The sequence below is a fragment of the Crocuta crocuta genome, unplaced genomic scaffold (assembly GCF_008692635.1).
Source record: "Crocuta crocuta isolate KB4526 unplaced genomic scaffold, BGI_CrCroc_1.0 scaffold278, whole genome shotgun sequence".
Taxonomy (NCBI): Eukaryota; Metazoa; Chordata; class Mammalia; order Carnivora; family Hyaenidae; genus Crocuta; species Crocuta crocuta.
Window position 1 is genome coordinate 1,090,499 of NW_027532173.1, and position 23,702 is coordinate 1,114,200.

General features: G+C 38.2%; 1 protein-coding gene and 1 long non-coding RNA gene across 2 annotated transcripts in view; one reads left to right on the forward strand and one right to left on the reverse strand.

The window, feature by feature from the left end:
* DDX10 (DEAD-box helicase 10) overlaps positions 1-23,702 on the reverse strand; it is a 287,390-nt gene that overhangs the window by 237,248 nt on the left and 26,440 nt on the right. The window contains exons 10-15 of the mRNA XM_077777453.1: positions 21,673-21,835; positions 19,904-19,988; positions 10,115-10,216; positions 8,866-8,953; positions 5,906-5,994; positions 1,526-1,988 (exon numbers count right to left, since the gene is read on the reverse strand). Coding sequence (XP_077633579.1) covers positions 1,526-1,988; positions 5,906-5,994; positions 8,866-8,953; positions 10,115-10,216; positions 19,904-19,988; positions 21,673-21,835 — 990 coding nt within the window. The remainder of the gene's footprint in view (positions 1-1,525; positions 1,989-5,905; positions 5,995-8,865; positions 8,954-10,114; positions 10,217-19,903; positions 19,989-21,672; positions 21,836-23,702) is intronic.
* On the forward strand, positions 5,604-15,508 carry LOC144242484 (uncharacterized). The gene is made up of 2 exons (XR_013338354.1): positions 5,604-5,675; positions 15,226-15,508. It is a non-coding gene; the product is annotated as an uncharacterized LOC144242484 (long non-coding RNA).

The following is a 23,702-nucleotide window of genomic DNA, read 5'->3' on the forward strand; positions in this document are numbered from 1 at the left end:
TAAAAAAAAAAAAAAAAAAAAAAAAAAAAAAGAACCTGAAACCTTCCCTCACACCATATCCAAAAATTAAACTAAAATAAACTCTAGCCCTAGGGGCACCTGGGTGGCTCAGTTGGCTAAGCGTCCAACTTCGGCTCAGGTCATGATCTCACAGTTCGTGGGTTCAAGCCCCGCATCTGGCTCTGTGCTGAGCTAGCTCAGAGCCTAGAGCCTGCTTCGGATTCTGTGTCTCCCTTTCTCTCTGACCCGCCCCTTCTCAGGCTGTCTCTCTCTTTCAGAAATAAATAAAACATTAAAAATTTTAAAACAATAAAAATAAAAGAAACTCTAGCTCTAAATTTAAGTACTAAAACTATAAAACCTCTCAGGGAAAACAGGAGAAAATCTTTGTGGCCTTAGGTTAACCACAGATTTATCAGATACAACACAAAGTGTATCAATTCTGTTAGAGTGATAAATTACACTTCAAAACCAGATCATTATCCACAATCTTAACCAAAAGCATAAGAAAACCCAGTCTCAAATTCCAACTATGCCAGCAACAAGCTGTGCACTTCACTATCTTACGGTCTCTGTGTCCCAATTGTTTTTTCCCTTTTTCTGTGTAATGAGACAGTACCTACCTCATAGGTTAGTCAGTGACCAAATGAGATAATGCTTACAGAACACCAAATTACATATTAAGTACTCGATAATGATGTTTGTTACCTTTCCAAGATTTGTATTTAGTTACTTAAATACCATCTGGGTTTCACAGTTCAAAATTTAGAATTTCCTACTATAAGTCTTTTAGAGTTTATTAAAAATGAGAGCTCAGCTTCATTTTTTATTCAATTCACTTTAAAGAAATGATGAAGAATAAAGGCATACAAAATAGGAAGGGGACCAGGGAAGGAGAGGAGAAACACATTAAGTATGCACCTACAGACACTCCAGAAAACAGATGCTTTGTCTGAATTCTCTCTTTTATTTTTCCTAGCAGATACCTACAGAGGAACAAAGGATCTACAGGAAACTTTCAATAAACCTTCATAAGTGGCCTTTAAAAAGGAGTGCTGGCCTTCTATTTAAGACCCCGGGTTGGTGCCCCAAAGCAAATGTCTCATTAAAAGTTAAATTCATGCTTAGGGAGATTAAATTAAGGAGTATCTATAATGATTTAAATCAGAAAGTAATATGTGAATGATCACAGCGAAGGATCGCCACACCATAAAACTATAAACCCCATCGCTCATCTTCCTTAACGTTATAACCATGGCTCTACTTTTAAAACATGCCTCAGAAAGGCATCACATGAGATTTAATTTGTCAGCATTCTTAGAGTTCTCTAGGTTATGAACAAGAATTCTCTGGCACCTATTCCATCTTTAAATATGGAGAAAGAGGGAGATTTCACTGCAAAAAACATCATTCTACAAATTTCTCCTAGCCCTTCCTGCCCCCATAGTTCCCCAAAGGCCACAAGCAACACACAGTAAGAAGTGGTAGGAAACAAAAGAAGACCGTCCACTGGGGGTAAACTTACCTGTGGTGTTTTATTCTCTTTAAGGTCCAACCCAAATACGTTGTGTCGCTTCACTGTAAAGAAATCAGCGTCGTGTCCATCATCCTCATCCTCATCTCTGTCTAAGAACTGCCCAGAGGCTTCCTTGGACTCCGCAGTGCTAGGGACAGACGGAAGCTGAGACCCATTTGCTTTTGCCAGTTTCTCTTCCATTTCTTCCTCATCTTCCTTCTCTTCTTCCTCTTCATCACTAATCCCCTTAGCCAATGTGTGTTCTGTCTCTTCTGTCCTTTTCCCACCTTTCTGAAGGATGGACATTTTCTCATTGAAGTAGGCTCTAAATTCTTCTACTTCATCATTGGTGAGGGAGGGAGCCCTTGGCTCAATTCCTTTATGATCTTGGCTCACCACCATTTCTTTAGGGGATTGCTTCTGCATTTTCTGAAGAAATCTTACCCGTGGGGCCACAGCAAGACCTAGAGACCTTAAACATGAGCAAACAAAAATAGTTATCTCAGTACATTGATGGTGTGCTTATGGTATTATGCAAGTTTCTCAAGAGTGGGGACTTTTTGGAGTTTTTAAAGAAAACACTCTTCTGAGATACAACTCAATCTTGACAGATGAGATGATCCAAAAGGCAAGGCAAAAAATACCAAATACCCATCAGACAACACTGGAGATAACCACATTTTTCATTAAGAGGTTAACAAGTTATAAAGAGCATGAAACCAGAAACATGAGAACAGTTCAAGTACTAAATCTGCCTATTTCCAGTTTACTTCTTTTAGCCTTGGCCTCCTCAAATATGAGATATCAATACCTACCAGGTCCACCTCACAGCTGTTGTAACAATCTAACTTGCTAACTATATGAAAACACTGAAATGTCAATACTAAAGCTGAAAAAGACATGGTTATGAAAGGACAAAACAGCTCTCTGCAAAGAATAAACTAAAATTACTACTGTCCTCTCCTCTTTGACTACAACATAATCACTTCTACCCAAAAAAGGAAAAGAAAGGAAAGGAAAAGAAAAGAAAAGAAAAGAAAAGAAAAGAAAAGAAAAGAAAAGAAAAGAAAAGAAAAGAAAAGAAAAGAAAAGAAAAGAAAAAAGAAAAATCCTCAACGCTTGCTAAGCCTGGAGCCTGCTTTGGATTCTGTGCCTCCTTCTCACTCTGTCCCTCCCATGCTCTCTGTCTATCTCAGTCTCTCAAAAATAACTAAATGTAAAAGAAAAAAAAAGAAAAAGAAAGAAAGAAAAAAGAAAAAAAAATATTTCTAAATAAGACCAAAATNAAAAGAAAAGAAAAGAAAAGAAAAGAAAAGAAAAGAAAAGAAAAGAAAAGAAAAGAAAAAAGAAAAATCCTCAACGCTTGCTAAGCCTGGAGCCTGCTTTGGATTCTGTGCCTCCTTCTCACTCTGTCCCTCCCATGCTCTCTGTCTATCTCAGTCTCTCAAAAATAACTAAATGTAAAAGAAAAAAAAAGAAAAAGAAAGAAAGAAAAAAGAAAAAAAAATATTTCTAAATAAGACCAAAATAGAAAAGAAAATTATTTTCTCCTTCTAAGATCAAGATCCACTTTATGATCAGGGCTTTCCCAGCTCCTAAGTCCCTACTCGCGAATGAGGAATAAACGCCTACAGCTGGACCTGCTACGGTCAACAGCTGAGACGGTGACATGGCTCCACTGCCTCTTTCCTGTGAGGCATGATTCAAGAAACTTACAGGTGCAGTGGGAAAAAGCATAGATCCAGAAATCAGGCTGTTGATGTCCAAATCCTGACTGTCCTCACCTCACCAATGTGACTGAAGGATGTTACTGAACCTCTATACCTCAGCTCCCTCATTTGTGAGACGCCATGATCAGTACTGACGTCCTAGGGTGGTTGTAAGAGTGAAATGAGTTCACAGATGCAATGTACGTAACGTATAGCCTGGCACACAGGCAGCCGCTACTCAGAACCTCCCGTTATTACTACTATAGAGACTATGGGGTGGGATCATAAACTCCTATCCATCAGACCATTCTCTCAGTGTATTACAATTATACTTATGTGTCTTTCTCGGCTACTAAAACTTGAAGCCCCTTTAAGGTAGGTGTACACACATCTATAATATTTTAACATCTACCACAATGAACTGTACATACTAACTATTCAAAACATGTTTCTTTTGGGGCACCTGGATGGCTCAGTCGAATAAGGTGCGAGTTCGGCTCAAGTCATGATCTCCCAGTTTGTGGGTTCCAGCCCCGCATCGGGCTCTGTATTGACAGCTCAGAGCCTAGAGCCTGCTTCAGATTCTGTGTCTCCCTCTCTCTCTGCCCTTCCCCTGCTCATACTCTGTCTCTGTCTCAAAAATAAATAAAAACATTAAAGAATTTTTTAAAAAAAGTAAATTTTAAAAAATAACTTTAAAAAATGTTTCTTTAGGAAAATAATTTTCAAAAATACTTATTATATCCTGCATACATAACACTGCTTTAGGTAACAAAGGGCTTCTAAAGGAGTTTATAGGTCAAGGAAATGATACACCTAAACATCCACAAAAATTAAGCAACACCACCAAATTCAACTGTACCAATAATTTAGACTCAGAAGTTAACTTTCTGCTTTTCCTAAACATCACCAATAAAAAGCAAAGGTCATCAACTGTGAACAGATGAGATTTACTGGCTTTTGTAGCAACAAAATGTTCCATAAATATGACCCTGAGGTGTTAAAGCCCTGTGCCTCTCCTGTTTACTAATATCGCAGCTAAGTCAATCAGAAAACTAGGACAGAACTTCGTAGACTACTAAAAGGAAGCTAATAACCTAAACCATGAATCGTATTCAGGAGCGGTGAAATTAGTTAACCGCTACACCAACAGCTCAGTGACAAAAATATGTTATATCCATAGTGTGTGGTTTTCCATCAATTACCTACACAGAGAGTCAGGAGCCTCACGCTGTTAACTAGCAATTTCGATCACTCTAAAATGTTACAACTGACAAATTACTTATTATACTAAACTCATAATCTAATGTGAAGAGCAGAAAACAGCAGCTCTCCCAGATACGAGTTTTTATCAGGCTCCATTTAAAGGTAAAGACGGGGCACCTGGGTGGCTCAGTCGGTTAAGTGTCCAACTTCAGCTCAGGTCATGATCTCCCAGTTGGTGGGTTCAAGCCCCACATGGGCTCTGTGCTGACAGCTCAGAGCCTGGAGCCTGTTTAAGATTCTGTATCTCCCTCTCTCTCTGACCCTCCCCTGCTCATGCTGTCTGTCTGTCTGTCTGTCTGTCTCTCTTTCTCTCTCTCAGAAAAAAATAAAACATTTAAAAAAAACTTTTTTTAAATAAATAAAGGTAAAGACATTCAAATTCCTGGAGAGCAAGCCAAATACACAGACCTTGCCTTGAAAATACATATGTCATCACAGACTAGGAATTTTATGCTGACATTTAACATATGATTAACCTCAAGGGTGCTTCTATAGGATTTTGTCAATGTTTCCCCACAGGTAGAACCCCACTGAAAAAATGAGCATTCCTCCTTTATAATAGCTGAAAAGGTGAGCAAAAAAGTCCTTCAAATACCAAGCCAAAACAAAACCAACAGTTCCTTTTTTATGTAATAATAACCTCAGTTACTAAACAGGGACATTTTGCCATGGTAACTGTGAGTACCTAGAAGAAACAATAAGACACAAAGAAAACTCAGGCAATAATCAAGCAGTTATGGGGATCAATCTAAAAGGAAGGAAGAACTGACAAGGAGACACGTATCAAAAGCATAGAAAAGAGCGGTCTATGGGGGCGCCTGGGTGGCTTAGTCGGTTAAGCGTCCTACTTTCGCTTAGGTCATGATCTCGCGGTTCGTGGGTTCGAGCCCCGGGTCGGGCTCTGTGCTGACTGCCAGCTCAGAGCCTGGAGCCTGTTTCAGTCTGTGACTCCCTCTCTCTCTGACCCTCCCCTGCTCACACTGTCTCTCTCTCTCTCTCTCCTAGAAATAAATAAAAAATAAAAAAAATAATAATAATGAAAAAAAAAAAAAGAAAAGAGCGGTCTATGGTGTTCCAGGCCAGCATTCCGAAGACAAGAGGCCCACAGAGGATTAGGGATTTCAGACAGTGCTTATCAACTGTTCTCCACCTCCTGTAAGACGGAACTACAGGAAACTGTCCGGGTAACTTCCAGAAATTTTCACTTACAAGTCAGAAACTTCTTTCTGACAACAAGAACTAGACACTCACCTAGTTTTCTAGTTTGTATAATCTTTTTGTCTGCAGATTTTTAACAGATTCTCTTAAGTTAAGGCAGAGCAGTTTCAACGAGGACTCTTCAGAGAACCAGGTTGTGGACAAATGACCTCTACCTCTGAGGATTCACAATTAAAACCGTAATATGAATACTTACAGGGCATATTCAGGTATAGGTAACTTGCTCACATCAAATATTTCTTTATCCTTCATCAGATACACTGAGCGTATATAGGAGACAAAGCACTGTAAAAATAAGAGGTTTACATGTATGATATGCGATAGTCAGAAATGGAATTAAATTTAAATCCAGGTAAAAGAAAACTTACCAAAGGGATAATTTCAACAGTAGTGAAAAAATCTTAAAAATAATTGAGAATGTCTCCATTCCACAAGAAAAAAACAAAATCTACCTTTTTATAACTGTAATATTATATAAGACTTTAAATGTGGTTTCATCAAGCCAACTTTCTCAGAAAGCTATTCTACAAGTTAGTATCAGTCTGTTGCAATATGCTCTAAGGGGGGAAAAGGGAGGATTTGGAAGGATACAGATGACAATCCGAGCTCCTTATCTTACTTGCTGCACAAATCTCTTGTGTTTCTGTCAGTTTCCTTGTCTATCAAAGACCATAGCACCTTCTACTTAAAATGTTAGGTGAAATTAACCAAGAAAATACATCTAGAATACCAGGGTGTATCTTCTGGAATATAGCAAATACCAATAAATACTAGCTATTAGTAATAATCATTTTAGTAGTCAAAGCATACCTTTTCTAACATAATAAAAATGTTACTCTATTTAAATTAAGCTTAATAAAATCATGACATGAAGTTTATTCCTAAAGCCTATAGTATCATTTCAAGTAATTTGTCATCAACTTGTGTTATTTTTCTGAAGTTTTTAAAAAGAAAAACAGGTAACTTTATACCAAGAACTATATAAACCAAAGCATAAACATGATCCCCATCCTTTATCCGTCTATAACAGTCAGGCAACAAAGATGATGAAACACATCTATGCAAGCATTTATTTTAAAATTAATTTTTATTAAGTACATTTAATTCCCATTTCTAGATTTCCTAAACTTCACATTTGCTATAACTTTATACTAATCCTTTCTTCAAACCATTTTCCCTGTCTCCATAAGCATGAAAAACAACGAATGGCTCCAGTTCAAGGATAATTTTTCCCCTACAATTGTTCACAAAAAAAATCACCACTATTGCCTATCGTTTTTGTTCTATCCAGATTATAATCAAAGGCTAGAAAATCACTTCTATGAAACCAGATAGCTTGCTGCTACTGGCAATGCAGTTAGCCATTCTGCTAAACCATGCGTGACACCCAATAAATCACATCATTTATGTGAATGTGCATTCTATAATCTTTGTTCTGGAAGGCCCATTTGTTGTAGGCACAGAGCAGTGAAACATCCTTCTCATGTTCCTTATTCCCTGATTCATAACTGAATGACCTCTTAGGTATGCAGTAAGTCATGACATCTCAGAATTCATGTATAATATTTTCAAATGTGCATACTATTTCCAAACCATCTAAAAGATGTAACCTATGTCTGCTAGACGATATCTGCACACAAATGTCTGCATGCCCAAAAATGAAGAAAAAAAATTTTTTCCCTTTAAAGGTCCTTTTCATTAGATTTCAGGTGAAGTGAGCTTCTAGAAATACAACTTGGCACAGTTCAGTATTTGGTTTTCTTGTAATTCTCTTGATATATCATGGAAGTTTTGAAGAAAGGCAAATGTGGATGTCAGTCTCAGGCCTGCTACCTTATAGCTTATGTGACCTTGACGATTTTTAATTTTCTCCATCTATTACTTACTCCTGTGTAAGTCACATCAATATCGCCCTCCCCGTGGGTTGTTGGGAAGATGAAGAAAGAGCACACAGCAAACTGCCATGTAGCAGTCATGTCATGACTGAGCACTGACACAGAGTAAGCATTCACATTCCAGCTTTCATCACTCGTGGTATTTTAAGCACAGTAAGGCTGACTTGATAAAATACAAGAGAAGTTAATTTTTAACCAGAAACGTAAAACTGCTCTTTAAATAAAACTTCTTTCCCAAGAATATCCAGTTTCAAAACCATAACATGGCCTTACTACTGACCGTTTTTCTGATTCAGGCTCCTTATCCACCTAGGATGCTCTTTCCATCTCTCTTATTTCCTTCCTCTCATTTCATCTCTCTGCTTAAAGAAAATCCAACCTCTGAATCCTGACTCTCTTAACTCACTGTTGATATGTTATGGGAGATTCAGAGATAGAGATCTTATGTAGGTCTCATAACCTCAAAGTATGTAAAAGCATCGTAAAAAGGATGAGCTTTAGAACAGGTTTTCAAATATTTGTCCATTTAGAGACTGGGAAGCTGTTAGCACAACACAAAAGTACTTCCTTTCTTCCTTTACTAAATCATCTACTGCTGGGCACTCTAAGAACTGAAAAGTAAGTTTAACTGAAAGTGGTAATTCTTTGTATTTGCTAATCAAGAGAATTTCTAAGTCAAAAAAAGTAATTTGGGAACATTAAGGTTACATTTATAGGTTAAAATTTCATTCCTAAAGATGATTTAGTAAAAGTGCTATTTTTTCTAGAAATTTAACCTAATGAAAGAAATTATAGTAAGCTTGCTGAATGTCAACAAAGCTGACATTTTCCCAGTTTGTTCTAAGAAATACATAATCTTTTTATTTTTAAAATATGTTAATTTATTTATTTTGAGAGAAAAAGAGAGAGTGTGAGCAAGGAAGGGGGAGAGAGAGAGAGAGAGAGAGAGAGAGAGAGAGAGAGAGAATCCCAAGCAGGCTCCACACCACCAGCACAGAATCCAATGTGGGGATCAATCCCACAAACCATGATCATGACCTGGGCCAAAAATCCAGAGTTGGACGCTTAACCCACTGAGCCACCCAAGCACCCCAAGGTACAGAGTCTTTTTAAAAGTTAAAGAATATGCTGGTTATCTGTGAACTGCACTACTTGACTACCTGAAGCACAACCATGACACCCAAAGTAGCAGAAAATGAGGGATTCTAACTTTATTATATGCTCCATTCCAACTAAGGTATCAAGTTTACCAAAGACTTACCCTTTGAGCTCTTTCTTTTAAATCTCGGTCTTGTGCTAAAAATGATTCCAATTTTTTCTGGACATCTATAAGTTTTTCTGGATTGATTCTTTGTAACAAAAAAATAGAGGTTAAACTAAGACATTTCAATTTTAGAAACTGAAAATAGTGTACAGCATTTTCCTCAGTATTTTTAAATCTATAACATTATTTTTCATCTAGGAGCCAGATTAGATTGAAATTATACTAGAGGTAAATTTGACTCTCAGGATTCTGCATAATGCAGGGGGGATAAAAGATCAACATTAAAAAATCTTCTCTAAATGCCCCATGCTAAGTGAAAGATACTAAGGTTAACATTCAATTATCACTGGTTGCTTCCTAAGTCCATTAGAAAATAGATTCTCATGGGAGATCTACTGTCCATACAGTAGAATAAATGAAAGTTAATATCATTGTTGTAAGTACTTCCAGATTCAGCCAAATATCATAAAACCAATTTCAAATAATAAACAAGGAGCCAAAAGATAAAAATAATGTTCTCCTTATCTGGAAATCAAGCACAATGTACCAGAATAGCTACTTCACTCCACCAGGGGGAAGCTATAGGAAAGAATGAAATTCTTACAAGGGTCTATGCTTCACAAAAGAAATCCCACTTGTTTCCCTGATTTTAAACCAAACCACTTTGCTCCTGCAAAGCTGGAGTACTGGTAGATGGGGGTGGATGAGATGGTTTTTACTTTAATTATAAAATCACTATAAAATTAAAGACACAAAAGGTAGAAAACTTTCACTCAGTCTCAACAATTTCAACTCACTCTTGTTCCATCGAACCCTTAACCAACCCACCTACCCCACTCCCCATCTAAACACCCTCCAAATTATTTCCCTCCAAGTAAAGCCAGGATATTTCAAGGACCCCACTGCAGGTGCAACTCTGATCCTGATCAAATCTGCTGACAACCTGAATATCTTAAATGAAGCACCAGTCCTCTGAAATGGACACACAACCCTACATATTTCATCTAAGACATGTAATCCTTTCAACCATTGATGCCCGCTGAGGCTAACAAGTTCTCTCCATTTCATCTTATTTTCTCCATTAAGATTCTTCCAGAAAATGTGTTTAAAAAAACACAAGCAAACAAAAAAAGTCACAAACAAGACAGCAGAAGAGGAGAGGGCGGAGGGAATGAGGTATATGTAATTCAGCATGACAAACCTGTGCCTCTCTTCTCCTGACGGTAACATCAACAGCAGTTCTTACCTGATTTCCTTCACAGGCACTTTCTTCTGAAGAAGCTGCTGCACCATCCCTTTCTCTTCTGAGGGAAGCAAAATTAATAAAGCTTCACCATCCTCTTTGTACCTAAACAAAAAAACAATCTTCCACATAAGTGCAATCTGCATTTTACATTTCAAAGATCTGATGAATAGGTGACAAAGAAGCAAGTTCACCTAATTAGTAAATATTAGGAATACCATATTGTTCACTTCTGTAAGGACAGACAACTAAGGGCTCTGAGCACCTTTTTCAACATTTCACTACTAGTTATAATTCCAAGTGACTTTTAGGCCATACCAAGGCAGGAGAGCCAGATCCTAAGAAACAAATCAATTAAAGAGAATTTCTTAAATAGTTCTCTATAGCAACTTCTCATTAAAGCCACGAGACTATTAGGTTACGATTAGTCATGTAAGAACATGGCACTCACTATATTAAGGAATCAAATCATCTTTCTGGAGATTTTATACCTTGGGAATAGCACTGTTTAGTGCCATCATTTTTAAGAAATGGATCTCTGCTCAAGTGAAAAGTTATCCTCCAATCCACGTGCTTCTCTTCCCTCATCTAGCAAAATTCTTATTTCATGCTGTACCACCAGAAATTTCTACATAACTGGGCCACGATGCAGCCACAGTTACTAAGCCTCTTGTGCTACTTGTGTACAGATTCCCCTTATAACTTGGGGTCAGCCATTACGTGCAAGCAGTAAGATAAAACGAACTGGACATCTGTGGAATTTTTTTTAAACACACAAATGGAAAAGTATTCTCATCAAAGCACTCTATTCAGGGTTCATGTTATAAAATGTGAGGAGCAAATTTTTATAGTTAACCAAATATGTTATTTAGTGAGAAATTGTGTGCCAGGCCGAAACTGTGAAGAACACAAAGACATAGAAGACTATTTCTGTCTTCAGTGATCGAACAATCTAGCTGACTAGAAAACACAAACACACACAAAATCAAGACAATGTCCCCAAGATGGTACGTTACTAAATGTCAAAGGATGACCAGGGGCCATAAATGTCACAAACTCAGAAGAGGAAAGAGACCACTCGCNTGAACAGAAAGGGAAAAGATAGGCTCTTTCAAAGTGGCAGAAACCAGAAAAAAGGGCAAATTTAGCTAACTTAAGATAGGAAAAACCCAACTGAACCAGTATAACCAAATGGACAGCAGGAAGGATTTCCAGATGGGAACATCAGAGTCTGGATCTAGAGAACGCTGGATAGGTGCGTATACAGAGACAGAATACCATTGTACATAATTTTATCAATGAATGCTGGAGGCAAAAAATTGTGTTGACTTACAAAAGTACTATAAAGATGGAAGGGCAATTTCATCTCATATTTATTTTAAAACTCTACTCCAACACACAAGGTGAAATCCCAGTGTAATATCTTAATAGGAATATCTACGTATATGTATATACTTTTATGAGTACACACACAGAAATGTATGAAATAAAACATATCAAAAGTGTTAAAAGTTATCTTTAACTCATAAACAAACAAACAAAAAAAAATTTAAGGGGCCACTAAATGCCAGGCACTAAAACTGACATAGTTCTGGCTGTCCCACAGCTTACACACTATTAAGGTCAGACACTAAAACAACAAGGAACAATAAAGTTGTAGGAGTGTTAGTAGGTGTACAGAAAGCTAGAAAAACGTAACAGAGAACTACATTGAATGCTGTCCAGGAATCAAGAAAACTGCCCTGAGCAAATGACTTCTAAGAGCAGAGACCTAAAAAATTAGGAATCACTTAAACATTAGGGAAGAGTCAAGTTTTCCAGGGAGAAAAGGCAGCATCTGAGGAGAGTCCAGTGGATAGTTTTGTCTTCTTAACGCTGCTTAACTTTTTCTAGGGTTTCTAAATGCATAGGTATTAAACAGGAGAGAGAGTAAAGCTTTTACTGTTTCATAAATGAGAAACTAGTACCAAATACCTTCCTCACTGTATTTCAACATCTATTACAATTCAAAATGCTTCATCATCATTTACTATGAAGAAATATGAAAAACCATTCCCCCTAAGCAGTATTGGATTAATCCATTTGTCAAGGCAGAAATCACTAGTATATGAAGTAGTGAGGTGATACACAGAGCAGACACAGTATCTGAGAGACATCTCAACTTCTTTTTTATTAGTTTGAGAGACAGAGACAGACAGCAAGCAGGGAAGAGGCAGAGAGGAGACACAGAATCCAAAGCAGACTCAGCACAGAGCCTGACGCAGGGCTTGAACCCACAGACTGTGGGATCATGACCTGAGCTGAAGTCGGATGCTTAAGTGACTGAGCCACCCAGGCGCCCCGAGACATCTCAACTTCTGAAGCTCCAAGAGCTCACTAAAGACATGTTAAAGGGAAAGGGGACAGATAGCAGTTAATAATGACCACTGCACTGTGCACTATATCAAAATGTCCCCAAGGTAGCCAGTCTCTTGAGATGAGGTCAATTATCTTCAGAAGTAAGAAAGTGTATCTCATGGGGCTCAAAGAGGACTAATTAGGAAAAAGGGAGATGGATATGAGTGGGTTGAAGGGAAATTGATCTCTTTAACATTCTATATCCAAATTCAGAGATGGAGAGAGAAAATAAACAATCCACCAGGTCTACATAATGTGGTCCAGAACTGGGGAAAGGGGTAGAGCAGAGGTATCAAAACCACAACCCCTGAAGCCCTCAGATCTTTTTTTTTTTAACTTTTTTTTAAATGTTTTATTTATTTCTAGGAGAGAGAGAGACAGCGTGAGCAGGGGAGGGTCAGAGAGAGGGAGACTCACAGACTGAAACAGCCTCCAGGCTCTGAGCTGGTAGTCAGCACAGAGCCCAACGCGGGGCTCAAACCCACGAACCGCGAGATCATGACCTAAGCGAAAAGTCGGACGCTTAACCGACTAAGCCACACAGGCGCCCCACGAAGCCCTCAGATCTTCAGATGGATGCATGAGCAGGAATAATCAGCTTAACCATGACACCCATCTTGTCTACCCATTCAGGCACCCAGGGATAATCTGGAAGAATGGAACAGGATTTAAGTCACACAAGGGCCATATCCAAACCTTTTACAACTCTATTCAACAAACAAACAGATCTGCACAGGGTTAAGACAGAATGTAACACTGGAATTTAAAAGAACAAAATTCCCAAAGGAAAATGGAAAAACAAATGTCCCAAGTTGAACACCACAATGCAAGCTCTACAGAAAAGCTCACAACTGGCCCCTTTACCTATTGAACATCACACACATCTTTTCCCGAAAACAACATAAAGCACAAATTATCTCCTACACACCAACACCCAAAAATTTCCAATAACCTTTCATTTTAAAAATAAAAACACATTTGAAAAGAAGGCAGAAGCACATTTTTTTTTCTTTCAAGTGCTTACAATGGTTGTCTACTTACCCATGAGCTAGCTTTTTAGATTTCAAAAGCAATACAGAAGGACTGAGGCTTGGTATGTGCATAAAGAGAAATAAGTGTTCTTCACAAGATACATATTGGAACTCCGTGTGACATAGGTTATTGTAAGAAACATTCTAGGTACCAAGTAAAAGCCCTGCAACTGGAACACAACAACCACAACAATCTCATTTTCACCATCTGTAGTGGCACGTCACATTTATGTAGTACTTTAGAATTTAAGAAGAACTTCATTTTACATTAATTTGCCAATCTTTTTTATGCAATTGGTAGAGAAGGCAAATTTCTGGAAAGACCAAGAAATTATCCAAAAACACCCATCAAAAAAATAGAAATACAAAACAAAAAGAAAAATCTCCAGCTAATCATCACATAGAAGAGGCTTTAAACTTGCAGTTCATTACCTTTATCGCTATACCAGGACTCCCTCCAGAAGGACCCCTAAAGGTCGATCACAACTGTCTGCCCTCACACACTATAGCTCACTGGCATTTCTAGCTCCGTGTGGGAGACCCAGACCACTGACTTCTGGGTCCCACTGGTAATTTTAAGCTCAAAAGAAACTCTGGCCCAAGGAAGGAAGAAAAACCCTGCAGTTCTGGCACGAATTTGCCTTCCCTCCAGTAACCGCTAGTCCTCAACCATTCCAATGCCTATTCCCAACACACAAACTCCATTCTAGCTAACACTTTAAGTGTCCCTTAAATTTTGCCCATTCAGCAAGGTCTGCCAGCACTAACAACTGCCTGGCCATTCTTTCTCCCAGCCTGGTTCTCCAAGTTACAGAGCAGGGTGTAAGAGATTCTATTTACAATAATTCCCTTTTTGTAATTTTAAAAATATATACAGGACACACATGAAAATTTCTCTAGGTCGTAAGATGTGGGTGGTACGTTCATTCTACCAGCATCTAGAATCTATACAGTGAGGGGCTCAGAGTGGGCGGCTCAGGCAGTTGAGGATCCAACTTCAACTCAGGTCAGAGCTCTGCATCAGGCTCTGTGCTGACAGTTGAGAGCCTGGAGCCTGCTTTGGATTCTACGTCTCCCTCTCTCTCTGCCCCCCCCCCCCCCCCCCCCCCCCTCCCCCTCCGCCGCCCTCTNTACATTTTTATTTCTTACTCTGTCACTGTGTCTCTTTCTCTCTATAAAAATAAACTTTTAAAAACATAGAATCTATATAGTGAATAAGCACTATTTTTATAACAAAACACAAGTTATTACAAAGTAAGAAATAAAAATGTATATACTTTTAAAATCTACATCTTTTGTGTCATTCTTACTTCATTTAACACAACTTAGTACTATTAATATTAGGGTACTTCCTTATCTTGACCAGTATATTGGAGGACATATGTGAATGCATGTTCCATACCTAGCATACATTTGTACCTAAAAGCTGCTCACCAAATACCGGTGAGTAAACAGATGTAAAAAACCACCAGAAAGTTGCATAAGCAGATAGAACACTGGATTTGGAGTCAAAAGAACTGAATTCAAGCCCCAGCTACTATTCATTAGCTTTATAACCCTGGTAATAAATCATTTCATCACCGTATACTACACTCTTATTTATAAATTATATGCTTTTTTTTAAAAAAAAAGTATTAAGTGTTTATTTTTGAGTGGAAGGAACTGAGAGACATCTCTGACCCACAGCCAGAAGAAAGACATGAACCCTGCCAACAAGCAGATGAACGGGCTTGGAAAGGGATCCAGCTCCAGTTGAGCCTTCAAGTACTGCGTGACAGCGCGATCGCAGACCCGGGCTCCAGACCTGCAAGGATGTGGAGGAGCATCCAGAGAAGCCAAAGGAGCCACCTCTGCGTTTCTGATCCACGGAAACCAGGAGAGAACATCTGGTTCTTGGTTTATGCCACTAAGTCGTAGGGTAATTAATTTTAGGGAAGCTCTGATTCATGAGTCTGATTTGAGAAAGTAACTGTGTTATCTCAACTGTCTACTCTGCCAAGCCCTGTTCTAAGCACTCGGGGTGTATCAATTAAGTAGACATATTTCCTTACCTTTATGGAGCCTACATTCTAGTGAAGAGAAAGAGATGCATTGTAGTAAGGAAATGCTCTAGGCTACATGAAGGTATTAAGGGCTATGGGGGAAAAGGGAAACACAGGGGAAGGGAAGAGTAGTTGGGGCAGGTTAAGAAAGACAGTCATGCGGATGCTTAAGGAAAAACCATTCCTGCAAAAAAAAACAGTAATATAAAGGCCATGGGAGGTAGGGGGAAAGGAGGGGGCGGGGGAGGGACATGCTTGGCATGAAGGAGAAACAGTCTGAGCAGTGTGGAGCATAGACACAAGCAGGGAACAGAAAGTAGGGTTGGAGGGGACTGAGTAATATCAAGCCACTGGCTTTTATTCTGAGTGAACAGGAAGCCGTCAGAGGACTGACGTGATCTGACATGGGTGTAAAAGGATCACTCACCTGCTGTGTTGAGAAGGGACAGCAAGAGGGTAAGGGGGAAGTGCGTGGAACCAGCTGACTCCTGAGAAAACTCAGCCCACTTACCTACCTACCTCTGTAACTATTTCAGCCCTACACTATACCAGCTCAATGCTTCTTGATGCAAAAGAAGTGGTTTTTCCCTTTCTAAAAAAAAAATCTTTAAATTCTAAAGAGCAGACCAAGGCAGAAGGCCACGTAAAGCAGCACCAGTACATCCAGAAGAAACAGGCTGAATTTAGGATCTTCCTAAGTCTAAGTTAAAGGCATTAAAGAAGCACACATTTGGGGCGCCTGGGTGGCTCAGTCGGTTAAGCGTCCAACTTTGGCTCAGGTCATGATCTCACGGTTCGTGGGTTTGAGCTCCACATCTGGCTCTGTGCTGACAGCTCAGAGCCTGGAGCCTGTTTCGGATTCTGTGTCTCCCTCTCTCTCTGATCCTTCCCTGCTCACACTGTCTCTCTCTCTCTCTCTCTCTCTCTCTCTCAGAAATAAAATATTAAAAAAAATTTAAAGCCCACATTTTCACTAGCAAAAGACAGTTCTTGTCTCATACCTAAGATATTCAGAGTAAGCTTCAGTAAATTAATGCTCATAAAAATTGTCTTTTCACTCCTATTATTTCAACTTACAAAACAATTAAAGATACTTTTTAAAAACTCTCTTATTTTTTTCCATAAAGTAGCAGTATTTTTCACAAACCATAAACTCTTCAAAGTTATCACAGCAAAAATTTTAACTACTTTGCATCCTCTGCTGCTGCTGCTGACCTACAGAGCAGCCGGGTGCAAGGCAAAGAACTGGCCTCTGCTGCCCCCTAGTGGATGCTCACGCTGCTGTCTAAATCCGTCACAAAGACAGAGCCAAAAAAACGCAGCCAGGTGGGAATTATGTTACCCGACTCTAGGAAACAATAACCATATAGATAGATAGATAATATAGATGATATAGATATAGATGATATAGATATAGATGATATAGACATAAAGATAGAGATAGAGATAGAGATAGATAGATATAGATATAGAAACTCACTTTGTTTTTAATGTAAGCTCTAGGCCCAATGTGGAGCTTGAACTCATAACCTTGAGATCAAGAGTTTCATTCTCTACTGAGCCACTAAGTACCTGGACTCTCACCTTTTGTGTTTAAACTCCCAAATGTTTACATATGATCAGTTATATATAACTCACATCTTCCATCCACAGATTCCTACTCCCCAAATAAAAGCATTTAAAAAAGAGTATCCAATGTATACCTACTCACCATTCACCAATTTTTTACTGTCAAGTGCACATTTTTCTAAGAAAATGGAAGAGCTTGGATTTATCAGTACCAAAAACTGCAAGCCCTAAAAACAATCATTTTTAAGTAACGCATCACAGAATACAGCTTGATAAAATTATATTCCTACTCTTTGCCTTCCCTGTCTCTAAAGGATATCATTTTGTTAAAAGGGATGTGGATGATTAAAGAAAACCCACACAAATTTTCCCCATACTAAGGATCATGAGAATTTTTAGTGAATAAATTAAAACAAAATGCTTCAAGACAAGTACCTAAATCATTATTTTCACTTAACTAACACACTTAGAAAGGAAAAAAAAGATTCCACAAACCTTAGCTATTTTGCCTGAATTCATTTCTCTGTATTCGTATATTATAGCTCACTTCCACAAGTAAACATAATCTGGCAACCCAGTTTTAATTACAGCAAAAACACAGGATTTTAATTAGTTTCAAATTTTAATTTAGCCTTTATTCAATTCAATTATTCAGTCTCATGGCCCACAAAACTTTCTAATTATCTGTAAGCCCATTAATGGCAACTTTTAAACTGCAATTTCATTATTTTTGTTATTAAACTACCCAGGAAAAAAGAAGTATTGCATATCCTAAACATTTCCATGACTACTCATCTAAGAGAGTCAATTCAAAACATTTTTAATTGGTTACGAGGGATCAAACAGACTTGTATTTTAAAAATTAATGACATTAGAAACTGCATTACAACAGTTTTTCAAATTAGTATTTTCTTTTCAAACACCATCATGAAGTCATCGTAGCTCCTTTTCATCTCCAGTCATTAGGACCAATTTAATGTCCACCCTGGCATGTTCGACTACACTAGATTTTTAACAACCTCTCTGGGAACCAAAATATTCCTCTTTGGTGAACTGTTTTCTGATGCAATGAGATGTCCAATCATCTTCATAAAGGAAGAATAATTTTAAAAGACTGTTTAAAAGTGTCCTATAAAGAAATCAGTTTTCCCCATCTATATCAACACCAAACGGCACAACTAACACACCTGTGTGCTCCCAGAGCAAATATGCACAAGAGGCCACATCCCACTTTCTCTAAAATGGAAATATGCACATGGGAACATGTACAAACTCATACATGCTACACATTTACTTAGAAGAGTTAAAGAGTAGAGGAATACTCATTCCGCCAACCACTACTCGGGACTTCTGAACATCTCACTATGAAAGATAACCCAAACGTGTATCCAACACAAATATCACTGATAACACCACCCACCTTCCTATAAAATGGAAAACAAGACTGCTGTTCTACCCAGGTCGTTTTCCTTAGACCCCATCTGAAACTAAAACATAACCACTTTACAGGCAAGTTCATCTAAAAGTACAACAGCACCATATACAGAACCCAGTTCTAACTTTATTGCTTATTCAAATTATACTGTAAACTGCAATAAAAAAAAAAAAAAGACTAACTTTTGCCCCTGTAGCACATAAATTCCATTTTTTAAAGCTTTATCTTTCACTACTGTACTATTCTCTCCCTTCATGCTGGTCAAAAGAAATGCGCTTGAGTACATTCTGATTATAGCCCATGTTTAATGGCCCACAAGATAAACGTGAATCATAAGCAATCAAACACGTTATGAAATTTTTTAAATGAATAACATGAAGGGCTCTGCTTCTTCTCAGGCTGCAGAAGGACATGAAAAACCTGCACTTCAGCCAAAACATAGAACAAAATTTACCAGATACTACCAAAAAGGAAAAAAAAAAATCTTTAAAGCCCCCCCGTACCTGTGGATTCAAAGATATTAACTACATGGCAAAGAGATTTACTAGACAAACGGGGATAGCAGCCACTGGGGGCTGTTTGCTGAAAGGGACACAGGGCAAGCAGAAGAGAAGGAAAGTCACTGCTTAGAAGATGGTCTAAATCTTGGGTCTAAAGATCCTGCCATAGGGCTTCTGGGTGGCTCAGTTAGCTTAAATGTACAATCTCAACTCAGGTCATGATATCACGGTTCGTGAGTTCGGGCCCCATATCAGGTTCTGTGCTGACAGCTCAGAGCCTGGAACCTGCTTCGGATTCTGTGTCTCCCTCTCTCTGCCCCTCCCCAACCAGTGCTCTGTCTCTCTCTTAAAAATAAACATTAAAAAAAAAAAATTTTTTTTTAACAAAAATCGGAAGTAACTGTTGCCAGGGTAGACCAAGGGTTGGTATCTCTTCCATTATCAAGTACCAACGCCTCACCAACAACCATATTATAAATATTCATCCAGTTTTGATAAGGAAATAAATGGTACAAGGTAAATCCAAAGACACAGTCTGTGGCCAATCATAATTACTCTTAACCTGCTGTGATTATTCAGACCATTTCCAATTTGTAACCATTACAAACGTCAATAAGATGAACATCTTTATGTAACTTTACCCATCTCTGTTTTCTTAAGATCAGTTTTTAAATCCGGAACATGAGGCAAAAGGAAGAACTCTAAGGCTTTGATAATTATTAACACATGCTTTCCAGGAAGATGTCGGCCATTTAAAATTCTACCACGAGCAAATATCTCCCAACTGCAACAGCAAAGAAAAGAGCCTGCACACCTACCTGGCAGTTCTACCTGCTCGGTGAATATATGTGTTGGCATCCTCTGGACAATCAAACTGAAGAACCCAATTCACAGCTGGGAAATCTGAAGAGAAGGAATGTCAAGTTAGGAAACTAGTTACGAGATCTACCCTGCTACACTATTTTTATTTTACGTTATCAATCATCACTTGCTAGGACTTTCCATCACATCAAACTGATAGAGATCATCTGTGAACTTTATTAAAAATAAAATTAACTGCAGGAACCAAGAGATAATAAACAATTCTCCTTGGACAGTGACCTAAAATTAATGACAGTGTTTGAATACAAAGATTATTTTGTATCTGAAACAGAAGAGATTGCTTCCTGTCAGACAAATAATGAAATTTTAATAACCTGAAAGAACCCACTTCTCATGCGCTCTTAGTGAACTATATAAAACTGGTTTCCCAATTTAAATGAAACTTTACTCTTCTTGCTATTCTCCATTCAAGGCAATGATTCTTTTTAAGTCCTTTTTCTCAATTCTCAGCAACAGTTATTCCATACACATTTCTGGCTATACAGGTTTTCACTTACTTCCAGATGCCCTGTTCTCAACTCCTTGAAAGAACTACCTTTAGACATTAATAGATTTTGCTGTGAGGACTTCAGATCAATTTCTATAATAGAGAAAAGGGCTGATAACTCAAGGAAGAGGAAGAAAGATCTGCAAAGAAGAGTGCCAGGATGACAAATGTGCATGAGGTTTATGGAGCATCCAGTGCGGGTGAGAGCTGGAGGCAGAGCGCTGCAAGAGGGGGAGGGTCTACAGGAAGAGAAAATGGACCGGGTTTGAACTGGCAGAAAAGTAGGCGTGGGACATCTGCTGGACCATTTGAGAAAAATCAGAACTGCCTTCACAAATGAAGCAAATCTTCTATGAACTCAAAAACACTAGGTACACTATGTCCCTCAGAAGACAATCACACAGCCCAGACAAGGTAAACACAAAATGCTGATTTTACCAAAAGTCATGGGAGAATACAAGCTAGAGAGCTTTAAAAACATGTATACTTGGCTACTGCCTCCAGTCACATGGGAATGAACATATATAATGTCTGAGAGACACTTTAAAACCCTCCAAGACAATCAAGGAGACAGGAAGAAAAAGGGGATCATGGAAAAGATGGTTGCCGAAGCTGGGGAATATACATGAGGGTACCTTGGTGTATTCTTCATGTATGTTTAAAATTTGCCACAGTGATTAACATAAAATAAAGTCACTGAACAATTTAAATTACCACCTACTTACTCTCTTGTCCTGTGGTCTTATCTCTACTCCCTGTAATTACTTCCATACCCAATCCCACCACCACAAAGCCACCAGCTGTAAAATAGTATCACAGTGGCTTTTTCAAAGTTTAAACACATTAAGTATGCTTTTAAAACAAAAACATTTGGTGAAAAAATACACTTCAAATTTTCTTGTTAAGTTGTAACACTTTATCAAGCTTCCAGTTTTCAAAGAAACACAGAAAGGTGTTTTTATGCCTTTAATCCAACTTTGATTCTGTGGGCTGCTCAGCATCCTAGGATTGTTACCACAAGCAATAAAAACAGAAGATGAAAATATGACCAAAATTTTCACTGATGTGTCCTTAATCATCTCAGTTATCAATTTACTTGTTTTTCTAAGAAAAGAAGGCCCAATTTTTTGAGTGAAACTATGGGAATTCCCAAATCCATCCATTTATAAGCAAATTCTCTATCCCACGATCACAGAACAGGTTCTTCTAAGTTCTCACCCAGCCCCCTGGCTGCAATGTCAGTAGCGAAGAGGACGGCAGCCTTCTTGCGCACGAATTCGTTGTAGACCTCCATCCTCCGCATCTGCTGCTGCCGGCCGTGCAGCGCAAGGATGGAGAGCCCAGGGCGCAGCCGGCAGAACACCCGGTACAGGTACTGGACCTAGGCAGGAACAGAAAAGGTAGTCTGGTACTTCCGGACAACAGCAGCAGCCATGCAAACCCGGAAGACGAACAGCAAAGCAGCTTTAAGGAGCACAAGTTTCACCAATCAAAACGTGTAGGGCAGGGAAAGGGAAACGCAATCTGGAGTTGTGGTCTTCGAACACTTTTTGCTCACATGATTTCTCTAAGAATTTTTTTTTTTAAATATGCTCCCCTGAGGGGCACCTGGGTGGCTCAGTCAGTTAAGTCTGAAAGTGTCTGACTCTTGACTTCGGCTCAGCTCATGATCTCACAGTTAGTGAGTTCAAACCCAGTGTGTCCCATCAGGAACTGCACACTGACACCGTGGAGCTGCTTTGGAATCTGTTTCCTTCTCTCTCTGCCCGTCACCTGCTCTCTCTCTCTCTCTCTCCCTCTCTCAAAATAAATAAAAATTTTTTAAAACTTTTTAAAAAAGGCTCCCCTTACATTTCAATTTGATAGCTGACATTTTTTCAAGTGTCATTAATTACAAAAAATGTAATGTCTGATATATCGTAAATATGGAGAATTTAAATCCCTTACACACGTATCCAGTAGATTCTAAGGAGCAGGGTGATTTGATACCCAAAATCATTTTTAAAATATGTAAAGATAATTAAGGCCATGCTTGTGTGTGAAAGAGGGCCACTCAATTTTGCTGTGACCTCAAAATCCTATTTAAAAAATTGAGTCTTTAAAAAAATATGAAGACAAAATAAACTCAAGAGAAAGAAATTTTGCATTTCTTCTCCTCTTTGAACTTTTATGTCAATTTCCTGATCCCACAGAATTTTCTCTTAATAGTTTTATGCTTCAAAGTCTTGTTTATCTTATCAATATTTATGACTTTCTACTATAAAACGTTGATTATCAGTTTTAGTTTCTAACACCCCTGGGGCCATAAAGCTATTAAAAATTCTCAGAATGAGCTATTACTAGATTAGTATAGAACTGCCCAGAACAAAAAATGTTAGAATTTGAAAAAAAGCAAAACAAAAAATACTGATAGACATAATAATTTTGTTATACAACAATGGACGTTATTACAGCTCTTCGTATATGGAAGTAAATGGAGCTGATTGTTGGCTTTACTTCTCTTCAGTTTACATATTAATAAATGAACACTACTTGATCGGTAGACTGAGGCAGAGTAAAGCATCACTTTATTCCTATTTCCTCTTTCTAATGTGCGTGTTAAGAAAATCCCTCCAATAAAAATACAGAAAATTGTACTGGAAGGAACGCTTGTGCACTGCTGGTGGGTATGCAGCGAACTACCATATGATCCAGTAATTCGACTTCTGGGTATTTATCTGAGGAAAACAAAAACACTAACTCCAAAAGATAGATGCAGCCTATCCTTACTGCAGCACTGTTTACAAGAGCGAAGATACAGAAGCTGCAGTGTAATCCATAGATGAACGGATAAAGATGACAGGAGATATATACATACAATATTATACGGCCTTAAAAAATGAAATCTTGACATTTGCAACAACATGGATGGGGCTAGAAGGAATAATACTAAGTGAAATAACTCAAAGAAAGGTATGTACCATGATTTCACTTATGTGGAATCTAAAAAAACAAGCAAACAAAAGACAAAAACAAAGAAAAAAGACTCTTAAATATAGAGAACTAGTGGTTGCTGTTGGGGAGGTAGGTGAAATAGGTGAAGGGAATGAAGTCTTATCATGTAAGCAGTGAGTAATTTACAGAATCCACTGAATCATTATTTTGTACACCTGAAACTAATATAACACTATGTAAATTTTACTGGAATTTAAAAAGTAAATTTAAAAAAGAGAAAATGTACTGGAAAGGGACTTAACTCTCTGAACACC